Source organism: Diabrotica undecimpunctata, chromosome 9 (genome assembly GCF_040954645.1).
Source record: "Diabrotica undecimpunctata isolate CICGRU chromosome 9, icDiaUnde3, whole genome shotgun sequence".
NCBI classification, from domain to species: domain Eukaryota; kingdom Metazoa; phylum Arthropoda; class Insecta; order Coleoptera; family Chrysomelidae; genus Diabrotica; species Diabrotica undecimpunctata.
In genome coordinates, this window is record NC_092811.1 from 12,827,810 (window position 1) to 12,853,202 (window position 25,393).

At 32.8% G+C, this 25,393-nt stretch overlaps 2 protein-coding genes across 2 annotated transcripts; one reads left to right on the forward strand and one right to left on the reverse strand.

Moving 5' to 3' along the window:
- Nucleotides 1–614: 614 nt before the first annotated feature.
- On the reverse strand, nt 615–14,803 carry Non2 (upstream activation factor subunit spp27 homolog Non2). Its single transcript, XM_072542753.1, has 4 exons — nt 14,646–14,803; nt 4,950–5,158; nt 4,646–4,876; nt 615–1,222 (listed from the first exon to the last, which is right to left on the reverse strand). Exons 1-4 carry the CDS (start codon nt 14,686–14,688, stop codon nt 953–955), a joined length of 753 nt encoding a protein of 250 aa, XP_072398854.1. The 5' UTR covers nt 14,689–14,803; the 3' UTR covers nt 615–952.
- Nucleotides 14,804–16,820: 2,017 nt separating this feature from the next.
- LOC140449552 (glyoxylate/hydroxypyruvate reductase A-like) lies at nt 16,821–24,880 on the forward strand. The gene is made up of 5 exons (XM_072542754.1): nt 16,821–17,207; nt 19,111–19,473; nt 21,358–21,570; nt 23,532–23,689; nt 24,642–24,880. The coding sequence occupies exons 1-5, from the start codon at nt 17,108–17,110 to the stop codon at nt 24,771–24,773; spliced, it is 966 nt and encodes a 321-aa protein (XP_072398855.1). The 5' UTR covers nt 16,821–17,107; the 3' UTR covers nt 24,774–24,880.
- The last annotated feature ends 513 nt before the right edge of the window (nt 24,881–25,393 follow it).

The window sequence follows — 25,393 nt, forward strand, 5'->3', positions numbered from 1 at the left end:
AACATTGAATTCTCTCGTTAATCACCCGTGTATAATTAACAATAATCGTGTGGCATATATACCGACGTTTTTTAAGCACAAAAAATGTATAGTCAGATTAGTGGACACTTATTTTACAGAAGATTTTTTAAAAGATAATGAATTGTTGACGGCATCTTAAAATATTAATTTTTTTTATTAATTTCAAAACAAGTATAGGGTGACGCCTATGGTTTTTTGACCTGTGGATTTGCATACATAATGTGGTATCAATATGATGGAAAAGGACTATAAGTAAGATGGGCAAAAATCCCGTCAGGAAGTAAAGGCACTTCTGCAATAATAACAGTAAGTTTTATTTTATTTTTGTGTGTTGTTTTTATCTTAATTTACCTTTCCCTCTAGATTTCTTTGTTTTTGGTGGTTATTGACTGATATTTTTTTGTGAGCAAAATGAATGCTTTTCCTCAAACCTCAATTTCTTCAGTAGAATTTATTCCTCTACTTTTAATAAAGCAAATTTTCTATTCCTCTTTCCATTGGTTTTTTGAAAACATCTTTAAATCTGAAGGTGTACATTTGTAATTACTAATGCAATAATTTAGGATGAATTTGATTTAATGAATAACACTTAGTCCATAGTTTTATTTATTTAATAAAAATCTGCACATACTTCATACAGTTTTTTTGACAGAACATTTACAGGTGCACAGTTACACAAACCATTACGGAAATCCTGATACATTTTTTTTATTATAAAAAAAGAAACTCGTGTTTAATAATAAAACTTAAAACTAAATCAGTCCTAATCGGGCTTATAATAAAAATATTTATTAGAAATTCTCTATTTAACATTTATATTTTTAACCAACTAGCGCAATAATACAAACACCAAACTACTGAAAAAAACATACTCAAACTTGAGTACTCCGGAAAAGATAAATGGGCGCTAGTTGGCGAATACGCAGAAAATCTAGCTGATGAAGTGGTTTTTCAAATACTTCATCATACCGAACGTACGGAAACGTTTCGTTCCGATGACTTTCATCAATGCGTCATCACAGATGGCGTACTGTTTGTTTTTGGGATCGTACAGATCTTTTTCTTTGATTATAGACCACACTTTCTTGACGACTTCATGCCGAGCCATCGAGTCCTGACCGACCAACGCTGCCAATTCTGGAGATAAATTCATTACTTTTGTGTAACCGCTACCTCCTTTCTTGCCGCCGCCGCCGCCACCCTGAAACAATAACATTCTTGTTAATAATCGTATGATTGTATTTTTAAAACTACAAAATACATATACAGTTGAGTCCATAGTTGACCATGAAACTAAAAAGACAAACCAGCTACCATATAATATTATCAATATAATTTATTTGCCAATTTTATTACATAACAAAATATTTATAATTAGGAACTTTTTATTTTTGTTTGTTTGTTTTTTCAATTTCAATTAAAAATAATATTTTAACTTTACTTTAGAGGGTAGCAGCTGCACTTAAATTGCCGAGAAAAACAGTATACAATAAATCCTGTTTTATCTTCTTCGCGAAAAAGCAGACCTCGTAAACGAAAATTACTGATTTATCTGAGGGAAACAAAATGGCGATTCGAAATAAAATATAATATAATATGTACTCAGATAGTAAGTAAATCAACTTCCTCTTGAGAATTGTGAGTAGGACTTAACTTGTTATAGTAATTCATTTAAAATAAATAACTTTTTAGAGAAACATGTAACCCGTGAAGCGTTGATCAATTAGCTGCAGGCTAAAGAAATTGTTTCTGCAAGTAAAACAACCTTGAGTAGAATATTAAATCTAGACTAGATAGTCGATAAACAATCCCCACGCCAAGCCGTGAGGCACCGTGGTGAAGGCTGTAAGGCACTAGGGCGACAGCGTCGCAAACGGTTCCTTTGGGACAACATGTCGCACCCCTTAGTATTTAGACCTTACCCTCGCAAGCGGGGCTCTGCGAGGGTTGATTGTCTTTCCCTCGTGAGACAAAAGTAATACAAACCCAGAAGATCGAAGGCTCAAAAAAGGTAAGGTCAGACGGAATTACACCACCTGAAAGCCAACGCAAAGGGAAAAGGCCAAGAACCGAAGGTGTGACTTTCAGCGAAGCTACCGCTTCTGTTAAGGATTCAGCGGTACTAACAGGATTTCTGGAAGCCAAGATGGATGTAGACAAGCTTACGGTTGTCGAAATAGCCATCTTGGGCGCGTATGATAAAATTCCGTAAGCAGGACCACAGGGTCACTTCCTGAAGAGTACATACAGATCGGGTTTCCTGGAACTTAAATGTGAGGATGACATAAGTGCGCGGTAGCTAAAGGAGGTGATTCCAACACTGAAGCCTTGGGAGAGTGCATCTCTCAAGGCTGTGGAGAGAGAGGAGATATACCCAAGCCGCACTCATGCACTGTCTTCGTACAGGACGAACATAGGGAACCCCTCGAGTCGAAAATGATCCTTAATAGACTAAGCATAAGTAACCTTGGGCTCAGGACACATCTATGGACAGTCTGGGGTAGTAAACCTTCAGACAAAGGGGTGTTATGGACCTTCTCGATTAAAAATGTAACCCTTTTTCGGAGTAGGACGGTTAACGTTGCGACCCAACGAAGGGAAGACAAAAAACACGGAATGAAAGGCCAGTAGCAACTCGTTCCAGTGAAACAGGGGAAAATTCCCTACATATGGAGGTTCAGGAAGAGGAACAACCTTCGGGTGGAGCTGACACACTCATAAGGACTAATGTCCAAGTGTGTGTCGGACCCACGGAAGAAGGAATGTCCACAGATCTAGAACCAGCCATCTCTTAAGGCTCCCGCAGGCCAATCTTCAACATGCAAAAGCCGCATCGGCAACGCTAGTTAGAAGAGTGGAACAAGAAGGCATTGATGTGGCCCTGCTGCAAGAGCCTTGGAGGATAGGTTAGAAGATTGCTAGCCAATCAACTAAACAAGGTCAGGTTTTATACATACCCAAAGTTACAAGGCCAAGGTCGTGTATAATTTACAGTAATAGAGTAGATTGCACACTAATCCCGGTGCTCTGCACTGATGATATTGTTACAGCTGTTCTAACTATAACCACGGAAGTAGGAGAGAAGAAACTGGTGGTGTGTTCAGCCTACTTTCCAGGTGATGAGGCTCTATGTCCACCAAGCATTATAAGCGACATAGTTGCATAGTGTCTAGGAAAAGGATTACTTATTATAGGATGTGATGCCAATGCACACCACACCATATGGAGCAGCGCAAACATCAATGCAAAGGGTGAATCTATTTTGAATTTCATCTTATCTGAAGGTTTGGTTATATCCAATAGAGAAAACAAGCCAACTTTTGTCACTAAGGCACGCAAAGAAGTGTTGGATTTAACACTGGTTGTGTCTGACGAACCCTCATGTTCGGATCACAGACATATACGTTTTGACCTTGATATTTTTCCATCGGAACTTAAATACAGAAATCCTGGAATTACCAGGAAAACTGTATAGAAAAAACAAGGAAAAGTACGGGCAGTAAAGTACAGTCTGGTGGAACAACGGCTTAAAAAAGATGAGGTCGGATGTCCGAAGCCTATTTAACAAAGCCAAAAGTAACCAAGACTAGGAAGCCTACAGGTATAACCTAACGCTACCAATAAAGAAGTTCGGAAAGCTAAAAGGAATTCATGGAGAGAGTTTTGCGAGGAGATTACAGATATCCCGGCATGTTCTCGAATCCATAAAGTCCTGCAAAGGATGGTGCTACAACGAAAGAAGTAGGTTTCCTAAAGGAAAGTTAATGGCAAATTTACGGACACCAAAGAGGAAAGTCTTAGAGAACTGATAAACACGCACTTTCCGGGCTCAACAATGCTGGATGATGCAGATAGACCAACATAGACCAAAGGCTGACTAGGCCAAGGTCTACAGATTTTGAAATAGCCACAGCAACCACAAAACCAAACAGAATTAGATGGGCTATAAATAAGTTTCGGCCATATAAGTCTCTAGGGACAGATGGCATATATCCGATACTGTTGCATATGGGATTAGAGGTATTGATACAACACCTATGCGGTAGACTAAAATATAAAATGTTGTATAATTTTAAAGCTAAGATTACCAAAATTTAGTAAAATGAGTAGTTATATTATACAATAATGTAGCACCATTTTTCCATACAAAAAGAATTTGAACGCAACTTTTTGTTGGCTTAATGGTGCATAGAGTGTTATTTATCGTACTATTTTACTTTAAATAATGATTTATTTGTTTTGTTAGTGATAAATGTAGATAAATCTGCAACTTCCTTTAATATTATTTGTAAATATACTGGAAATAAATTTCATTGACGAAATATGTTTCAATTTAAATAACAAAGACTGTTTATATTTTTATTCACTTATTTCTTTTTGTTACTGTTGTGGGTATGTGATAAAAGCAGTGTCAAATAAACTCGAAAAGCAGCTAGCAATCAAAAGTCAATGTATTAACGAATTGGCACCATCAGTAATATTTTTTGAGTATCCAAATTTCCTTGTTTTAAGAATTTCACAGTTTCTTTGAACACGGACGAAAATAATACAAAAAATAATCATTCTAAGAACTATAATACAAAGATAGAATATATTTAATGAATAAATAACCCTACGAACTTACTTTCTTTCCCTTCTTTTTGCCCCAGTCTTCATCTGAGTCGGATTCGGAACCCTTCTTCTTCTTGGGGGGAAGTTTACGTGTCTTAACGGGTTTTGCCTTTTTGGGAGAATATTCTTCTTCTGAATCACCTTCGCTTTGTTCGCTGGCAGATTCGTCGTCTGATGTCTTCTTTGCCTTCTTCGCTGGCGGCTTCTTACCGCGTTTTTTCTTTTTCTCGTCTTCAGAAGGTTCCTAATTTAGGATCGAAGAAAACAATTACATTAATTATTAAAAGAAACTTTTACTAATTGTATCAAAAGTTTACCTCTTCCTCCTCTTCTTCCTCCTCCTCCTCCTCTTCCTCAGATTCGGCCTTCTTGCCCTTCTTCTTGTCTTGCTTTGAACTGACGAATTCCATTACCAAATCGTCTATTTCCTTCTTCCTAGATTGAAGATTTGTTTCTAGTTTCTCTTCTAGCTCCTGTCTCACCTTCTTGGCAGAAGTGGATGAAAGGTCAGCATCTTTTAAGATGGCTGTAAAATAAACATTTAAAATAGTTGAATAAACAATCACTTAATGAAATAGGTATTTGATAGAGCATTTTTATATTTTATTTAGTCCTTAATTTACGGTTTTCTAATACTAAAATACACGCTTAATTTATAATATATTTATTACTTGACACTAAAAATTTATATCTTAGACTGACCCTAATATCTAAATTGTTTTTTATATCTATAGTTCTGCATATCTTTTTCGAACCCGGTCTGAAGTCCTGTCGAATAATTCAGATGAGTCAGAGTCTCGCTTCGAATTGCTACACAGGTTACGAGATTGCTTGTGACATCAGACGATCGGGAGCGTTGTAGTCAGAATCGTTAAGCGTTAGGCGTAGCAATGCTATCGTAACATTTGCTAACTCAGGAAAGAACAATCTTGATGTCAAATAGCACGTGTAGCACCAATGTTTGAATCAATGGTTTGTTTATATTGTTTGGTCATACAAAACAACTCTAGAAAACCATACAAACCCTAGAAAATATATATTATGGCCTATGGAAAATGGCCTATCGGTTGATGGAGAATACTTCATGTCATCTAAGATTTACAGACATCATTCTGATTATATCAAGTAGAACTACAAGAACATGTACAATGAGCTAATGGATGTCCAAGATGTAATAATAAATGACACTGTATTTGAAACAGTAGACGAGTATGTATAACTGGGACAATTAAAATACATAAATCTGGATCCTTACTCCCAGGAATCAGAAGAATGAAATTGACTGGGTCAACTTTTGGTAAAAATGATGTAATATTCAATTAAAGATTGCCATTCCACCTGAAGAAAAGAGCTTTCATCAGTATATACTACCAATCATGACATACAGCTGCGAAACTTCCACAGTAAGGAAAGAGATAATAGCAAAACTCAGTCACTCAAAGATTAATGGAGCAATGGACGTTAGGCATACAAAGAAAGATCGCAAAAGAATGGAATGGATCAGAAAAACCTAGGTCTTTTAGGGACAGGACATTTAGCTAGAAGAACTCACAATCGATTGTCTACTAGATGAGACCAAGACGACATCCAAACTTAAGAAGGGGCTATGACGTAAAGAAACATGGCACAAAAAAGAGATATTGATCAACGTGAGCAAAAGTGAAGAACGACTATGTAAGTGAGGCTGCACCATAATTGGTAGAATAGGCTAAGAATGATGTGTGTATGACCGTGAAAAATTGTCACATTATGACAAGATTATATGAGGCGCTCCGTGGACAAACGGCGAATACGCCAAATGGGCATTTTGAGAAAAACGCGATTAAAGTTGAAAAAGTGTTTTTAATTCAATAAGGGCGAATATACACGTCATCAAAATTTTGTAATGCGGTTAGGTAAAAACTATTTTTTTTATAAAAAGTTTTGCTTGTTAAGCAAATAAGATCACCCCATCTAAACCAAAATTTTAATTCAGGATATTGAAAAAAGTTTTATTCAAAGGATATGATATGAAAAACATTTTTTAATTAAACATTGTTCTGTTTAAGATAAATCAAAAACTAAAAAAACACCAAACAATAAATTATTAATTCAAGCAAAAATCCATAACATCATCCTGACTTTCTCCAGTTAGCGTTGCCAAATTGGTTTGTGATTCTTGGAGAGAGATCAGCTCATCAAAGAAACTCCTATGATGAAGCGGTATGTATGGAAGAAGTGACTTGATGTCTTTTATTTTTTCCTCTGAAAGTTTTATAGGCTGTTGGTATTTAGGAGACAAAACTGCGGCAGATAAATCAAACAAATGGCGTTGATATTCTCCTACTTTTGCTTTCTGCAAAACAACTTGTTCGGACAAAACATTTTGGTACGTTGGTTGTATGGAAAACCCTTGTTTGAACAACTTGGAGTAAAGAAATACTTTACCATCTTTAAAACTAGCAGTTGATTTTCTTTTTGTAATTAACTTCTGAAGAGCATGAGTGAAATCAAAAAACATTGATGATGTCATTTTTACTACTTTGAATGGTCTGACCTTCCTTGATGAACGAATTAAGTCAATATAGTGGTCTTCAGAATAAACATCAATATTTCGAAGCCTTAACTCAATGTGACCAAAATCCCTGCCACAAGGTAAATATGAATGTCCAGGAATCATAAAGTAATGTTCTATGAAATCAAATTTTAATTCATGAATTTTTTTCAAACAAGCTAAAACAATGTTCATATTTTTGTTCTGGCCGCCACAATTGTCACTAAATAGCACAACTTTTTTGACTTGATGATCCATAGAATCAAAGTAATGGGACAAGCAGCTTGCTATTTCACATGAACCACGACCTCCAGTACTTTCATTCCACATGTACATAACACATTTTCCAGATTTAACATCATGGACTGCAAAATTGTAGGTCCAAAGCTTCCTTTTGTAATACTGTACAGATGTCGTCAGTTTAGGGGTAGGGAGAGTTTGCTGCAGATCTATACAAATTGCTGAAACTGAGTCTTCATTATTACTTTTATAACTTTTAAGTATTTTTTGAACTGCTTTGGCTCGTCTTAAATGAAGTTCCTTGGCAACTTGTAATTGGTTACGTTGTAAATCATCACAATTTGAAAGTTCCATATCTGTTTTGTCACAAAAATTACAAGTATCCGACTTAAGAGGGTTGAAACCAATATTGAATTTTTTATTAAATGTGTCACGATAGAACCGTGAGCTGACAGGTTCAATTAAAGGGTGATTTTCTGTCATCCACTCACAGTACAGGTCATACAACTTGTTTATGTTTAAGTCTGTGGAAAGGTACTTTCGGTAAGGGCTTTTTGCTCTGCTGTAATGGCTTGAACATTTGGGTAAACTATTTACATGTAACATTACAGTTTCTTTCATTTCTACACTTACTTTGTTAACTGGATTTTTATTTCCTCTTCTGTCCAATTCTACAGTGCCACTTGTGGATACTTTATTCAAAACAGTTCGAACCCTCTTTTCAGTGACACCATGAATCGCATAGAATGCTTTTCTGCAGACTTTAAATTCATTGCTTTCAAAAAGTACACTGTACTCAATACTACGTAACTTTCGACTAGGTCGATTTTTAATGCGACAACGGTTGACAGAAACAGATTTCACTCTTTTAGATAAGTAAGTGTTTTGTAGGTTATACTCAGATAATTCCCAAAAGTTTTTAAAAATTATACTAATTTTCTCCAAACCTACTTTCTCAAAACATCCACAGGAACAGGGACTTCCCACAGTCCGCTTAGGCACAAGTTTTCTGTTTTTAATGGTGCTGTATTCTTCACCTGAGTTTCTTTTAACTTTATTCACATTCTTTTGCCACGTGTCTTCAGTTTTCGACCTTTTTCTAGTGTAGCCTTTGTTTTGGTCTTCTGTACAAAACGACACTGTAGCTTAAAACGGTAAAAATAAGACGGAAATCACGGAAATTTTATTCAGAAATTTGGCAAGACAGAAGTGGGAGGGCTAGCTGTGTACCGACGTAGCGGTGGCGTATTCGCCGTTGTTCCACGGAACATTTACCATACTTTTTAAGATTCATACAGTTTGCTTCCGTTAAGTCAACCTATTATAGTTCTGAATAGAAAGGACGAATAAACCATGTTATGGTGGTACATTGTTCGAATAATGATCAGGCTATCCATTGCATTAAAAAAAAAACTGTAACTGCCGTATTCGCCCTTTTTCCTCGGAGCGCCTCATATCAGACCATTGAGTTGGACTAAAACCAATATCTGAGGCAATGAATATTTAAATAAACACATTTATTATAATTACATAGTTCATATCTACTTGGACATGAGAAAAATTGTTGCAAAATTGATTTCTAAAGATCTGGATGTTGTCTAGAAGCGCGCAAGGGTTCGATCTGTGCTTGAATTGAAAAAGACCGGCTTAATGAACTTTGGTTCCCTAAGACCTAAGAAATTTCGAGTTTAATAACCTGCTGGAAGTTCTTACTTGACGTGTAGAAGAATATGTGGGAATTATGCAAATTTGCGAGAGCAAACCTCATATTTTCATGCAATTTTCACACATGCTTACATAAAAAGCCGTTTTAAATTAAAATTTAAATAAATCTTGATACCTAATTAGGACCAAACAAAAATTTATCATTCAAGCATTGGCTCCTAAGTAATCCGTGTATATAATCAACATTCCAAATAATTATTATGTACCTTGGAATTATCATATTTATATAACAAAGCAGTTTTGAAGTATCTTATATCAATTCTTACCAATTAAATAAGAACTTTACTGGTAAACCTTAAAATTAACATACCAAAAACTTGTGAAAACAAAACATAAATACACTGCAGAAGCAAACGTAAAATATTGAGAAGAGAAGATATCGAGAAAAATATTAATCCTCAATATACAAAATTCAACACCAACGATATCAGAAACATTAAATTTTGATTAATACTAGAACTGCTAAAGAAACAATACCCGAAAGTGATCGGAAGCAATTAACATAACAAACTACAACTGCAAAGGTATAGTCCTAATTATTTTTTAGTAAAGAATTTAGTAAACTCATTCAAAATACTGAAACTTTAAACAGGGGAGTGGGGACAATGAATCACATATCCATAACTTTATAACTTTGTTTTGAAAAAAGTTTTAGATCTTGATTTCAATGTCTTTCGTAAAGATCTTTTTCTGTGAGAAGAAATGAATGAAGATAAAGACTCAAAAAGAAATGACTTTCTGCCGTGGAAAGAATATCTAGACAAACTTATATAAGAAATTGGAATACACCTGTGAACCAAACTGAATGGAGAAATATCTTCAAACAAACAAATGCTGTATATAAACAGCTTCTCATCATACCTAAAATCTATTATGTCATCAATCTTTTCTTGCTCGTGATTGAATTAATAGAATTTCTTTGGTATAGTATTTATATTCAGTTAATTGATAGTTTTTTTGTTTAGCTATTTTGATTTCGTGAATAACATCTTCATGTAAATTTCCCCTTCACAGATGGTCTCTAACAGAGAGAAATCCTTTGTATGCATGTGTTAAATTTCACAACAGTCTACCATTTGACATTCAACTGGAAAAACACCAAAGGCTTTTAAAAGAAAGGTTTTTCAATACCTAGTTAACATTCGAGCCCTAAACTGGTGAAGTGCCTGGTCTATAATTCTCCATGATCAGCATATTTAATTTGCAATGTTAATATATTTTAATCAGTGATTTGCTCAATTATGTTAAAAAATTTATGCAAATAAAATGTACTCTTTACTCTACTCATGTCAATCCTTCAATAAATCTTATGATTTAGGTAAAAAGTTTGTAAAATCACTGTAAAAAGTATATTTTGATTCATAATAATATACGATTTTATGTCACATTGTTCTACATTAAAACTGAATCACCTGTAATACATTAATAATGAGAAAGTTGACAATTGCCATTTAAACGATTACTAATAATAATTCCACAAATACAGATAATCACCTCATTATAAACGTATATTTTGACCACAAATGAAATAAAGCCTGCACAAAATTGATAACTTTAAATGATTTTTAAACAAATAAATTAGCTTTTCAATAAAAGATATTACAATAGAAGCAAAGAATAAAAAAACTAGTCCAAAAACCAAATTAAAAAGAAGGTAGGTATGAAAGAAGAAAAAATGTATCAAATAAAAAAAAAAGGAATTTTATATTAGTATATTTTAGGAGCAGGTTTTTTCAATGTTAAGTAGTTAATGGAGTAGCAAATCAATGTAAAGTGGATTATTCAAATCATCCTATGTAACTCAGCAGAACCTGTGGCCTTTAAATAACCTTAACACTTCAAATTTCCAAATATAAATCAATTTATAATAGTCTTATATTCTTCTTATATAAGAATAAGTACTTATGTTTTCAAATTAAACAAAATTTACAAATTTATCTTCATTTCACTTCCCTTTTATGTATTTCCTTTGTAAGTTACTGATGCCCATTGTTGTATAAACCAGTTCTTCCCATTCTTTTTCACTCACATACTTTTCGATTCTGTTGCCCCCATTTTCTGTTACACTTTAATTTCTTGAATATTCCTAGAACTTTTCCTTCTTCATATATTTACTTTTTCCATGATTAATTTCTACTTTAACTATTCACAGTAACTACTTAACAAAGACTGCAGAATCGCTGTGTAATGTTGCTGGAGGCAGTCATTATTTCTAGAATGGGTTCTTTTCAATAAGTAGTCGAAGGATATTAAGAACACATCTTTACTGGTCATTCTATGCTAACTCATTGGGCCTTTAAAATATAATACCCTAGTAGATATAAACACCAAGATGCACATAATGATTCCTAGTCCAATCAATCAATAAAAATGAAAAAAAAAACACTAAAAATTACAGATATTTAGGTCCTATAACAGCATATGATGATAAAGATAAGTTGTATGATACAGTCCATCTGTCGGATCTATGCACAAGTTCAAAATTATTCACGAATTATTTTTTTATATTACTTCTCTGTCCTACTCACAGAAACTAAAACAATAAACTTGAGCTGCCTGTCCATACACAACACCAGAATTAAAAATGAACAGAAAAGAGAATGTGTATATTGGGAAAATCCCTACTCCACCTCCTCCACATTACCAAAGTGTCATGTCTGCCATTGAGTCCTACTCTACTGCAGTTTCATTGTATTATATAGAAAAGTTCAGTTTTCTCTCAAGAATATCATTTTTTAATTAAATATTAGATAATATCAATGATATCAACTTGCTATGAACTTTAAATATCTTACAATTCCTTGTAATGATGCAACAGTAAAAGTCCTATAAATAAAGATCTTATTTTCCATTGTTTACCTGCTCCAAAAAAGGGTCTTAACTGATTATTTTGATAATAAAAATACAGTTGATCAATTAAAAGGCTGGAAAACTGTATTAAATTTAAAACATTTTTATCCTAACAAGAATTCATTGCATACTTATAAGAGAAAACACAGTGAAAGGATTTAGAAAAATCCATATAAATTACATCCACTTATCTCTTATTCTTTAAAGCTGTTAATATTTCTTTGGGAAAACCATGTGACTCATTATTTAATAAAAGATCAATGTCCATATAATTTAATACAAATAAAACAATCTAACAACTTTGGAATTTCAGATGGCAAACGGTTGTCTTGATAGTTCTCAACATAAAAAAAAACTGGAAAATCACAAGAAACCAATGAATATTAAGACAAAAGACTTAGTCAATGCAGATATACTCTTCCATCAGGAGTATAAAAAGAAAAATTCTTTCACATCCTAATGATAGTTTTGAGTGTGTAGAAATAATATCAATTATCTCTTAAATTGGGCTCATCGTTTACCACAACAACAGTATCTCAGATAATTTATAAAAAATCGAACAAAAATTTAAAAAACTATGGTTTTGAGGTTGCTGACACCAAATTATCAACTAACTCTTTAATATCTATGTTAGAGCAAATAATAACTAATAAAGTAAATAATGAGAAGGATAGGGTTGGCTTGGGTATCCTTCGGAAAACTTTCCTATATACTAAAAAATAGAAAATACCCCCAATATTTAAAAACAAGAGACTTCAACCAATGTATACCTCCTGTTCTCACCTATGGTTCTCAAACTTGGACGTTTACAAAGGAAAACATGGAAAAAATAGCAAAGACTCAAAGAGCCATGGAAAGGCAAATGCTGAACATCAGGCTATCAGACAAGAAAATAAATACTTGCATCTGCAACAAAACAAAAGTGACCGATGTATTAACGCAGATAGCAAAACTTAAGTGGAAGTTTTCTGGACATACCAATAAGACAGAAAGACGACAGATGGAATAAGATGATTATACACTGGGGACCATATAGTAACAAACGAAAAAGAGGAAGGCCACAAATGAGATGGTCAGATGACTTGAAGAAACACACAGGCCCGAAGTGGATACAAACTGCATACAATAGAGAGACGTTGAAGAAGGAAGAGGAGGCCTATGTCGAAAATTGGACAGCAAAGGCTGTATAGATAGATAAAGTAAATAATTGAGTGGAAAGACCAAAACAATCCTAGTTAACATAAAATTTTTTATCAGAACAATTGTCATCTGTAATGTTATCCCCTCTAAGAAAAGATAAAAAAGAAAGAAAAAATGTAGAATCAATGCAAAATCACAAAAGATATGAAAATCCTATGAATAGACATAGAATATATCCATTTTTCATTTGATCCTGTTGTGCAAAACTCACAATAGCTGAAGATAAAAACAGTGAATTATAGAAAAACCAAACCAAGAAAGAAGGTACCAAATAAAATTATAATGAACCCAATGATCCCACTAAAAAAGCCACAAACCCAATAACACAATCTTGTCATATAAAAAGTGTAGGTATGTTAAAGTGAAATAAAAATATATTTTTAAGTCAGTTTGTAAAAAATAATATTGAAAACATGTATAACACGTCCTTCATCCGCATAATTCTTTTATTTGCATAACAAAAATTTTAACTCTGACTTCAATGATTATCAAGATGCTCATCTTTCCCCCATGCCAGCAAGCAATGGCTTTGTACTTTGTTGTAGTGTGTAGGAGGTCGTTTCGCGGCAATTTCAGTGCGCATGTGTGCATAAAATAAATTGTTTTAAAATTTACTTGCAAAAATCAAACATAATTTGTTTATTAGAAATATAATAAATAACAAAATCCAAGAGTAATGTCTAAAAATATATACTTGTTCATATTTTCGATATCATTACACCTAATTTTTATATATACGAAATTATTTTTTTAAAATACGCTATATTATTCAAATCTTTTGATTAATAACATAAAAAATTACAGCGAAAACATTTTTTTAAAAACAAGATATCCGAAGCCTATCAAAAATAAAATGGAAGCGCCTGACCGTAGGAATACAGCATACCTACTACACAATGGATGAGAATACTTTCGAATGTATTTACACAGAAACGAATAACTTTTCAGAAAAACACAAACGACAAGAAATATTCCCCAATGTATAAGCAATATTTTTCTCAATAGAAGTTTTGTATGTCGCCTCTCCATTGCTGTAAAAAACATTAATTTATATGCCAACATATCTACGTTAAGTCGATGAAGTACACTCTGATCGTCAAACAACGAACTCATTTTTCGGAAAAAAGTCTTAAAGTAATAAGAAAATTGGGGAGAAAAACTCCTACGAAAATCAGAAATAATTTTTTACACCGATTTTGTTCATACCATTTTTCGTTTGGAGTTGTAGTTTCAGAGAAAAATCCAAATTAAATCTCACGTATAAGTACATATAGCAATACAGCGTCGTTCAGCCATTGTTTATACGTATAGCCGAAATGAATATGGCACCAAGAGTAAAATGCCTGTTTTTGACTGTTAACCCATGAAAATCCATTAAGAAAAAATGTTCAGAAAAAAATTACAAACTAAGTTTTATCAATTTTGCTATCTCTAATATAAAACTTAAAGAAAAAACACCACTTACCGGCAATTTCTTTGCGAAGATCTTCCTTTGAGATGTCTGCCATGTTGCTAGAGAGAGAACAGTAATCGTAATAAAAGATGGAGAAACAAGTTCAATCTACGAATGTGGCTTGGCGACTGGGCGGGCTGGCGAACTGGGGAAACGGGGCAAATTTTGAAGCTAATGCCCCAACGCTAATTTTGTCTATCTTTTGCGAGCTCTACCAGTATTAAAAAGAATTTTATTTAAATTAGATTTAATACAATTTTAAAATTTTTATTTCCACTGGAATTATCATTAAAGGTTAATTTAAAATTTATCGATAAATAATGTAATTTATTTATATTGAGAATTTTAGAACTCAGTATTGACCTTATATATTATAAAAAAAATTAATACTTTGTAAATTATTTTTTATTACCTACAATAATCAAATTGATTATTTTAAAACTGAACTTTCACAGCTGTCAAGATATTCGACAAACAGATGGCGCCAAATATTTTAATTAGAAAATCGGTAATGCCTAATATGTTATAACCAATAATTTAAATAAGCTGCAGATGCAAGGACTCTAACAAATGGCCATATCGCCGACACAACAACAATTATTTTTATATGTTGAAGAAAATAAACGAAATTTTGATGTAGATAGATTTCTAACCCCTAGATTTAGACAACCAAGACTTCATCATCCAAATTTTGAATTGTTTTATTGAACATTTTATTTATTATTTTCAATTAAATTATCATTATTATAAATATTTATACTACATTAGAGAAGTTTAAAGAATATATACCGTAAGTAAATAAAGTCTCAAATATATAAAAACCATATGGCGCCAAACTTTAAAAACGAATTGGAAGATATAGTCAAAAAACGACGAAAAACTGTTGACTCTTTACATAAATACCAAAGGAGAAGACGAGACTTAGGAAAAGGAAAACAATTAAAACGAGAGCTAAAATTCTGAATATAAAGTAGTACAATACACATGGTACATGGTACAATGAACAAAATACACAATACCCATAAAGGGTTGTCGAGCGGTAGGGTCAATTTTTGTGTTACCCGAGTATTTTTTATATCCCAACCTAAATAATAGAAATGGACTAAATTTCTAATAACGTTAAACTCACCCCATAATTTGTTCTACTTACATTTCTGTGGCCTATTTTGACTGGTAATTTCAATTTAATTAATCCTTATCTTTCACTGACCCAACCTAATTTGGCAACGTTGTTGTGGTTGTATTATCAGTATCAGCAAAGAATATAGACGCTTATAGAAGAATTGTTCACTGTTATTTTTGAAAGTTAGCAAAAAGTGGGATATAGATAAAGAAAAGTGGGACGAGTGGAACGCACGTGTTGCACGTGGTACCACTAAGGAGCGGTCATGTCAGCTGTGGCTCTACCATTGCTTCTAAAATATGAAAGAGTGGGGCAATAAATGCAACTTTAGATATTTTTATATGTAGATGCCGCGTGGTCGCAGAATAGGATTAAATTTTTGCGTTTTATAAAATTTTTTAAAGAAAATAATATTATTTTACCTTTTAATAAATTAATCTTTTTAGAAAAATTATTATGATTCAAAGTTTTAATTGAAATATGTACAAATCTTAAGTATAAATCAGTTTAAGACTATATTGTAATAATTTCACCAATATTCATTCATTGTGAAAATTATGTTTTAGATACTACTAGTTGTTATTTTAAAACAAGATTAAATAGTACTCATACAGCGTAAAAACTTTCACATATAGGTACTATTCATTAAAATGTACTGTTAAAGTTTATTTTGTTATTTCAAAAATAAATCAGGAATGCTTTTTGTTGTTATTGAAAAATTATGGATGAAATGGAAGTTTGGAAGTTTTGGCGAAATGGAAAATTTCATAATTTAGTAAAAAGTTTCATTGAATACTTTTTTTTTAAATTGAAATTTTTTAAAAATGTTTCGTTAATTTCTGGGCAGAAAAACAGTATAATAAAAAGTTATGTGACGGTTTTTCGTTGTGTTGGAACAAACCAATTTTTAATTCAAAGTTATACAATTAAAAAAATAAATACTTTGAATATTGTAAATATCATACATTTTTGTTTTAAAATTAAAAATTTAAATTGACAATAAAGATTTTATTGTGAAAAAACAAAAAAAAAGGCAACAAAAAAAAAGTTTGCAAATCAATGGCATCGAAATTTGTTTCGGCGTAGATGCAAAGTTACCCGTTCGTACTCCTTTCCCACTTCCCCCTAACTACATATTTCATTATGAAATTTTCATGATAGTTTTAAGCCGACGGCCACGGCACCACGCTGTGAGTTTATGCAGCCACCCTCTTAAACCGTAACCAAATCGCCCATTTGAACTGCTCTTCTATAAGCGTCTATATTCTTTGGTATCAGCATATCAGCACACATAACCTATGATTTATATTTTTCATACTGCAAATCATATTTTTAATTTTAAGCTTATAAAATGCATTCGGTAATATCTGTGTTAAGTAGAATCAAAAATATTGTTCCCGAGCTTCAAAATGCTTTACCCAATTTGACATTTCACGAAGTCTCGAATGCAGGTAACATTTTTGAGTTTTTTATTTGATTCTGTAAGTATCAAATTTTCTTAATATTTACTTCATATACTTAATTTGTGATTAATATAGATCTAGAGTATACGTATATAGAGTACCTACAAGCTGTATTAAGTTAGAAAGGTACTGTGGACAAGGGTAACTATTTTACACTAATTATACAAAAACGGGCATGTAATAAAGCAAAGTAGCTCAAGAAGACCAATTCCACACAGTTATTTTATAAAATTGCTTGATGTTCTGATTTTTTCTATTTGTTATCTTCTTTTTCAAAGACTGTTGCTCTCTTCCGCTTCTCCTTAGGTAATAATGATTATGGTAAAGTGGTTTAATCCTTGTTATTTGTATAATTTTGTTCTTTGCTTTGGTCAATAACGTGTGTCTTTATTGTGTGAAAACAAAGAGAGAATGTGTGAACCATTAAAGAAAAACTAAATGATGCTGTGTTATAGTTTTCGATAATTATTCAGTAAAATGTTTGAAAGATCTCAAAATATTGTTCTGAAGCTATTTTCTTGTGGCATTTTAAATTAATTGCTATTTAAATGGGAATAAGCCACATTAAAGGTTAAAATACGTTTATTGACGTTTCAATTTCCACTTCGGAAATCGTTCTCAAAATACAAACATTAGTAAATTAAACAAATTTTGTTTTTGTTGCTTAGTGAACAATTCTTCTAATAATTTGATTTTATCTGACTCATCTATATTGACAATTCAGACATACATTATACATTTTAAAGTAGACAACTTTAAAATGATATTGCCAATATTGTTGAGTTGCATTCTCAAAAAAAAGATCTAAAAAATGTGAAGATGACAAAGACAAAACTTTATCATCTATATACTAAGTAATCTCTAAGATTTGATCCAAAATGACTATAAAACGGTGGAATAAAAACACAAAACTTTAAAAATCAAAATTTATAAGAATTTACAGACTCGAGAGAAAACTGTGATACATCTACTGGAAGGTATCACAGCAAAGAAAAAAGTCATTTAAATGGGAGATATAAAGGCTGTTAAAAATTACTTTAAAAGCTAGACATTCATTCAATTTTTTTATGCCAAATTTTATCAAATTATACAAATGTACAATTCATCCATTATTTTCAAACTGAGATATATATTTTCTGTTTAGACATATTTTTAATTGAACTTTCACACAAAGTACTGGAAAACTGTTATTCTTTTTAGATTATTACTTCCGAATTTGTATATTCATAAAACTACTTATGTAGAAATTGAATCATTTTAATCTTCCTTCATGCATTTATCTTTAATTTAACTCTTAATTAAGTCATTCATATATTCAAGCAGTCTCATTTTTTAAATTGGTAGTGTTTGCTTGAAATTTTGAAGTGCCAGTGTTGAATGCCTTGAAGACTGGCACTCAGTGCTATGTATTTTTTTTTAGTTATTTATGTGCACCACAAGTTAACTTTGTAACAAGTTACGAATTGTAGCAAGCCATATATCTACTCATTTCTCATAATATGGCCCAGATATTCTCATGTGCACTCTTTGATTGTATGAACAATCACATTCCTTCCCCATTCTACTTATAACTTCAACATTAGTCACTTGGTCCAACCAGAAATTCCACTACAGTTCACCCACAGCCTCTACTTTGTACAAGGTAGTTCAACATACTCTGAGGATGGAGACTTGTTGGCTGTGGATGGTTCTGAGGTAAATCATGGCTTCTATCATTCATTTAATCTTTATAAATGCTGAGCTTGCCTTGTCTATCAGATGTTTTATTTGGATGGGGTGGTTTATGTTAGATAGCTATCAACCCTTTCAATTGGGTTCAATTCAATGAAATATGTGAAGAAATGTCTTACCTACTTGTCCTATACCCACTATATTATTTTTATTATTGCAGATTTGGATAAGCAGTTCAAGGAATCCCACATAATAGTAGCTGATTACGACCTACTAACACCATACATCTACAGTTTACCTCAAGCCAAATGGGTACAAGGAACATGGGCAGGCGTTGATGGTTTAATGGAAAAAGTTACTCAAACTCCATCATTTTCAATTAGCCGATTCACTGGAAGACATTTTGGTGCGTTAATGAGTGAATATGTTGTTGCTAACATTATAAACTTTGAGAGGAATGCATTTGAGATTAACCAGAACCAAAAAATGAAGCAGTGGAAGGTAGATGGAAAAATAGAAGAGCATAGAGCTATTTTTGATTTGACTGTTGGCATTTTAGGATTAGGCAATATTGGAGATAGAGGTACATATTATACTATTTAATAATCACATATTTTATATTCATATTATCTTCATTATTTCTTTCCTCAGATCTGAATTTTCACAAAAGATTCATTCTACCATGTTGTCACAGATCATTAATCATTTAGCCATTACATCAAACTTGGTATTTAAAGGCAAAAAACTAGCGCAGTCGAAAATAATCGTTAACAGTAGACCAATAGACCAAAGATCACATTTTCAATACTTGGGATGCAACACAAGTTTTGAATATGATAACGATATGCAGTCATACTATCCTCGTGAAGACGCAACATACAAAGCTTAATTTTTGTAGCGAAGAAGAAGAGAACTTAAGTATAGTGATAATATAAACACCGACATCTGTATAGAAATGTAAGTTTTTAGACATTTTTTTATTTACTTCTATGTTGACATTATACCTTCTTAGTAATTTAAAAAGATTACCTGAAAACCCCTCCGAAAACCTAATGTTATATTTACTAAAATTGGGAAGATTGTGATGGTCTATAAATAGCAGTAAACACAAAAGCTTTTTTACGGGTTGACTGGAAGGTTTTTCTGCGGTTTTATATTCGGTAGTAAATAGATAAAAGATAAAAAAGTTAATAGAAGTTGACGTGCAAACAAGTATCTAGATGAGGCAGCAGAAGAAGAAATTTTTAGATCCTGATGTCTATTTGATAAAAGTAAGGTAACAGAGACGGAGGCTGCCTGAATGAAACAATATGGAGAAATAAAAATATCGGGAAAGAAACGAAAGGCAGAATTTACAAAACAGTCATCGGACCAGTAATGACATACGCGGCAGAAACACGACCTGACACATAGAGGACAAAAAGGATGTTAGAAACAACACAGATGAAACATACAGATGAAAAATTGATGGTAAGACACTATGGGACAGAGCTAGAAGTACAGATATACGGCGTAGATGCAAGGTGGAGAACATCATAGAAGAGTAGAATGGAACGATCATATTAGCCGAATGACAACAAATAGAGTAGTAAAGACGGCAAGAGACGGTTCCCCAATAGGAAGACGATTAGTAGGAAGACCACGAAAATGATGGAACGACAACTTACTGGAGGCACATTGAAAAACTGACAGTGTCTACATAAACAGAAGAAGAAGAAGAGATAAATTGCTGGAACTGATGAAGCATATGAGAAGTAAGATGAATATTATATCTTTGAAATCTAAGAACTTTGAAAAGGAATTTTTTTAAATAAAAATTTTAAAGGGCCGATAAGTATTATAAAAAGCATATGCATAACAGATGTCTAGAAAGACAGGTCCTTAAAAGAATTTTTGGATCAAAGAAGTCAAAAAGGAGAATAAAGGCGATTATTCAACAACAAAATTAGAACGCATAGTTTATGCCATTAGTATATTACTTTTTTCATTTCTATTTCCATATCCAAATGTATAAAGGTTAACTTTAACGAAAGTTCAAGCTGAAGATAGCCTCAAATGTCAACCATGGAACAAAATATTTCGTTTTGGCAGTGTTTGGATGTTTTTATAATGCATATTTTATGTGGTATGCTTCAAATATAAAGAGAGAAAGCTATTAAAAAGTACATTTTGATATTATATAGTATATTATAAATTCTGCAATTTTTAATTTATATAAAACAATAATAAGTAAATATTTGTTTCTTTTGAGATTACTTGCAAACATCTGTAGCAATCTGGCCACTGGTGGTTTGATGATTGCCAAACCGAAATTTTTGTCCATGGTTGACATTTGCGACTATATTCATCTTGTACTTTCGTTAGAGTTAACCTGTATAAATTCATACATCCATAAATTATTATATCAGTATTATTTTCATTCCATATTAATATATTTTATATTGACGCTAAAAAAATTAATGTTTAGTGGCTAGGACGTTAAACTATATGGGCGCTGTTGTTATTGGCTACGGAAGAAGACCTACCTTAAACCTGGAAGATAATCCTCATATCTCGAAGTATTTTTCGAACCATATGCTTCCACAGCTTTTGCGAGAATGTGATTATGTTGTTAATACTCTGCCCGAAACTCAAGAATCGAAAGGGTTGTTAAATGGAGATCTTTTAGAAAACTGTAAAGGTATGTATATCACATTTATAGTTGTTTACGCAACAGATACTAACGAGGGTCCATCATCAAGCGATTTATCTAATGATTTTTTATTTGCTTTTAATTTTTAACATTAACAAACATAAACAACTCATAACCTGAATTAACATGCTGTCATTTTTCATGTAAAAAAGAACATGACAATTTTAAATCAGCTGGCCACGTACCTAAGAGGTGGAGGCCATAAAACATATAGAAGAAAAGTATGACATTTGACATCCGCAGATAAAATATTTATTGGTTTCAACCTTAGACAAGGAAATAGAGAGGACATGTAACGCTCATTTAACAAACCTTCGCAAAGTGAAGCCAATTTGAATGCGACCGCCATGTTTTGGTGCCTATACGTTGCTCATTACTACCCCTCGCAGTAGTAAGAGTAGTACTACAACTCATAACGAACAAACAGAACTATTTATGCTTATGATACAGCTATGGTAGCCCAGGTAATAATCTTTAACGAACTCGAGGAGAAACTAACAAATACTCTAAAGTAAGTCTTAACGCTATACTATGATCAAAACCGTCTGAAACCCAATCATACAAGAACAGGTGCGTGCTTTCCATCTCAGAAACAAATACGCCTGAAAGATGCTGGAGGTGAACTGGCGTGGCCAGATGCTAGGTACCAAAATATCTCGTCATTCGATAGACAGAACTTTGTCTTATAGATACCACTGTCTGTTCACCATCTGAAAACTAATAAAAAATGGGGTGCACAACTATACACTCTCCTTACCTATGCATTAGCATTATGTTTTGACGCTGCGTAATTTGCAGCACCAATGTGGGCGAATTTTGCCCTCAACGTGGCCCTCGATAAAACAGTCCGTATAGTATCGAGTTGATTGAAACCAACACCCATCGAAGAGCGTTACATAATATGTAGTCGAAATTTCTCCACCACCCATAAGGATACAGGTCGCGTTAGAGAATAAAAGAAGCGGGAGAAGCAGGATCGAAAAGTCTCCCTGTATGAACATTAAACTCAGCCAAGCAGACTAACGTAGTTCGAGAGCTTCTAAATAATATTTTGATAAGCAGCAATTGACAGAGCTAACAACAATCAAAATCATCTGGTCATGATAAACAATATCGCTGTTGTAGATAAATTTGTGTATCTGGGCTCATTAATAACCAACAAAGGAGGCTGTACTGAAGAAATAAAGCGGCGGTCAGCAATCGCAAAAAGCGTTATGGCAAAATTAACAAAAATTTGGAAAAGCCATGAAATAACTACCGATACAAAAATGAGACTAGTAAGAAGTCTAGTTTTTCCAGTTTTTACTTATGCATCGGAATGCTGGATCCTTACTGAGAAAGACAAAATGAACATAGATGTATTTGAGATGTACTGCTGGAGACGAATGCTGAGAATACCATGGGTGGCCCGAAGAACAAATGAATCCATACTGGACCAGCTAAACATAAAGAAAAGACTAAGAACACAAATATCAGAACAAATAATAAGCTATTTTGGACATGTACTTCGAAGAAATGGCCTTGAAAAACTTACCATCCAGGGAAAAGTAGAAGGCAAAAGAAATAGAGGTAGATCTCCCACACGATACACGGACCATATTGTTGCTACCATTGGCGCTCCATTGTCAGAATGTGCTAGAATGGCAGAAGATAGAAAAACGTGGAGGAACATGCATCAGGTTAACGACTAAGAAGAAGAAGAAGCGGCAATTAAAAGACTAAGAACTGGCGTCTCACGATGTGCTAGTAAACTGAGAAGATGGGGATACCAGGAGGTCGATATCCGCGATTGTGCACAAACATGAAAGACCTGCACAGACGACTACCTAATTTGAACAAATGACAGGGTGATGATTTTTCTTTTTTTTTTAAATTGGTCAGAGTTTTTAGGAATTTTTACATCTTAAGTCAATGTCTTTCAGTCCTTGATTTTTTTATTATTATTTTAGATAAACAAACTGTGTTTATAAATGTTGGAAGAGGATCAATAATATCAGAAGAAGCATTAATTAGGGCTCTAGAGAACAAATGGATATCAGGAGCAATTTTAGATGTCTTTGAACGAGAACCATTAACAAGTGATAGCGCCTTGTGGAAAATGCCTAATGTAAGTGAATATTTATTTAATATTATTCAGAATTATTTATCTCTTACATAAATATACGCAAGTGTAACTTCTGACATAGCTGATACAGTAGACTCCCTCTATAATGAGAACTGAAATCGCAGAAAAATTACTTCGTTATAAGCCAATCTCGTTATATCAAACAAATAATACTGTGCATACATATGAATATGTAGTTTTCTAAAACATTAACTTCCTATAGTGAAGCCATTCGAAGCAATATAAGATACTAAATATTGTTTTATTGGCGTTTTTGAAAAAAAGTTGTTTAGTTTTATTGTCAATGAAATACATTAAACAAAAAAGAGTTGTTTACTTTTATTGTCAATGATATACGTTAAAACAAAAATCTGTATTCTGTAAATCTGTATAAAGCGTATTTTCAAGGATAACCTAAACTATTGCTTCTGCAATTGGAAGAAGTCTGTTATTTTTGACTGCTTTAAATTGTCCAGTATTCTATCTATCATATTTTCTAAAGATGTGAAACAGTTTTATGCCTCTTCATTTTCGTTTTGTCTTTGGATAAAATTTCTGACAACTTCCCACATCTTGTCTATTAGGACCTATATTATTAGGTACGAATAGTTAACCCCCTACATGACACTTGTGAATCATAAATTGTAAATCTCCGAGTAAGAATCATAAATTGTAAGAAGTTTATTGCGGGTGGCAGTTAAAAAGGGTATTTATTTATAGCCACGGACGGACCAAAAACGTAAAAAAAACACATTTTTCAATCTTATTTTTTCTCGTTATAACCAAATTTGCCTCGCTATAGAGGGTTAAAGTTCAATAGAAATTTCACGGGGCATCGAAAGTACCTCGTTATAAGCGAAACTTTGTAATAACCGTGTTCGTTATAGAGGGAGTATACTGTATTTTCCAAAGTAGGCGTATAAACAGGTTAATTTTATTTTTGCTTGTTTTTCAGGTGGTCATCACCCCGCATGTGTCAGCTTGTTCTCGCTCAAAAGATATAGCTCAACTGTTGAAAGACAATTTAGAATATTACAGAAAAAATTTACCAATTCCAGCTACTGTAGATTTCAATAAAGGCTACTGAGAACAAAATACCAAAGGACAGCTGAAATATCTTTTACAAATACTGTGTGATATTTTTACCATGTTACATTTAAATATATCTATAAATATACATTTATTACATAAATATGTCAGTTTATTTATTCTTCTTAAGTTTAGCTTCTAAAGCTAAATAACAAAAAAAGTAAGAACTAAAAAAGGATAACAAATGGGAGAAGGAGAAAAACAATTTAAAATAATCTGCCATGCAGACGACGCAATAGTTACTCTCTTAAAGTGAAGACGATTTACAACGTATGCTGCACCAATTTAATATAACCACCAGAAAATTTAACATGATGATAGAACAAGTGATGGAGTTTAAATATCTAGGCATCATATTATCCAGCTACGGAAAGCTTGAAACTGAAGTGGAAGATCAAGTGAATAGAGCAAACAGAGCCGCAGTCTGAATGAAACAATATGGAGAAATAAAAATATCTGGAAAGAAATAAAAGCAGAATTTATAAAACAGTCATCAGACCAATAATGACATACGCGGCATTAACACGACTTGACACAGAGAGAACAAAAAGGATGTTAGAAACAGCAGAGATAAAATACAATTTATGGTAAGACACTATGGGACAGGGCTAGAAGTAC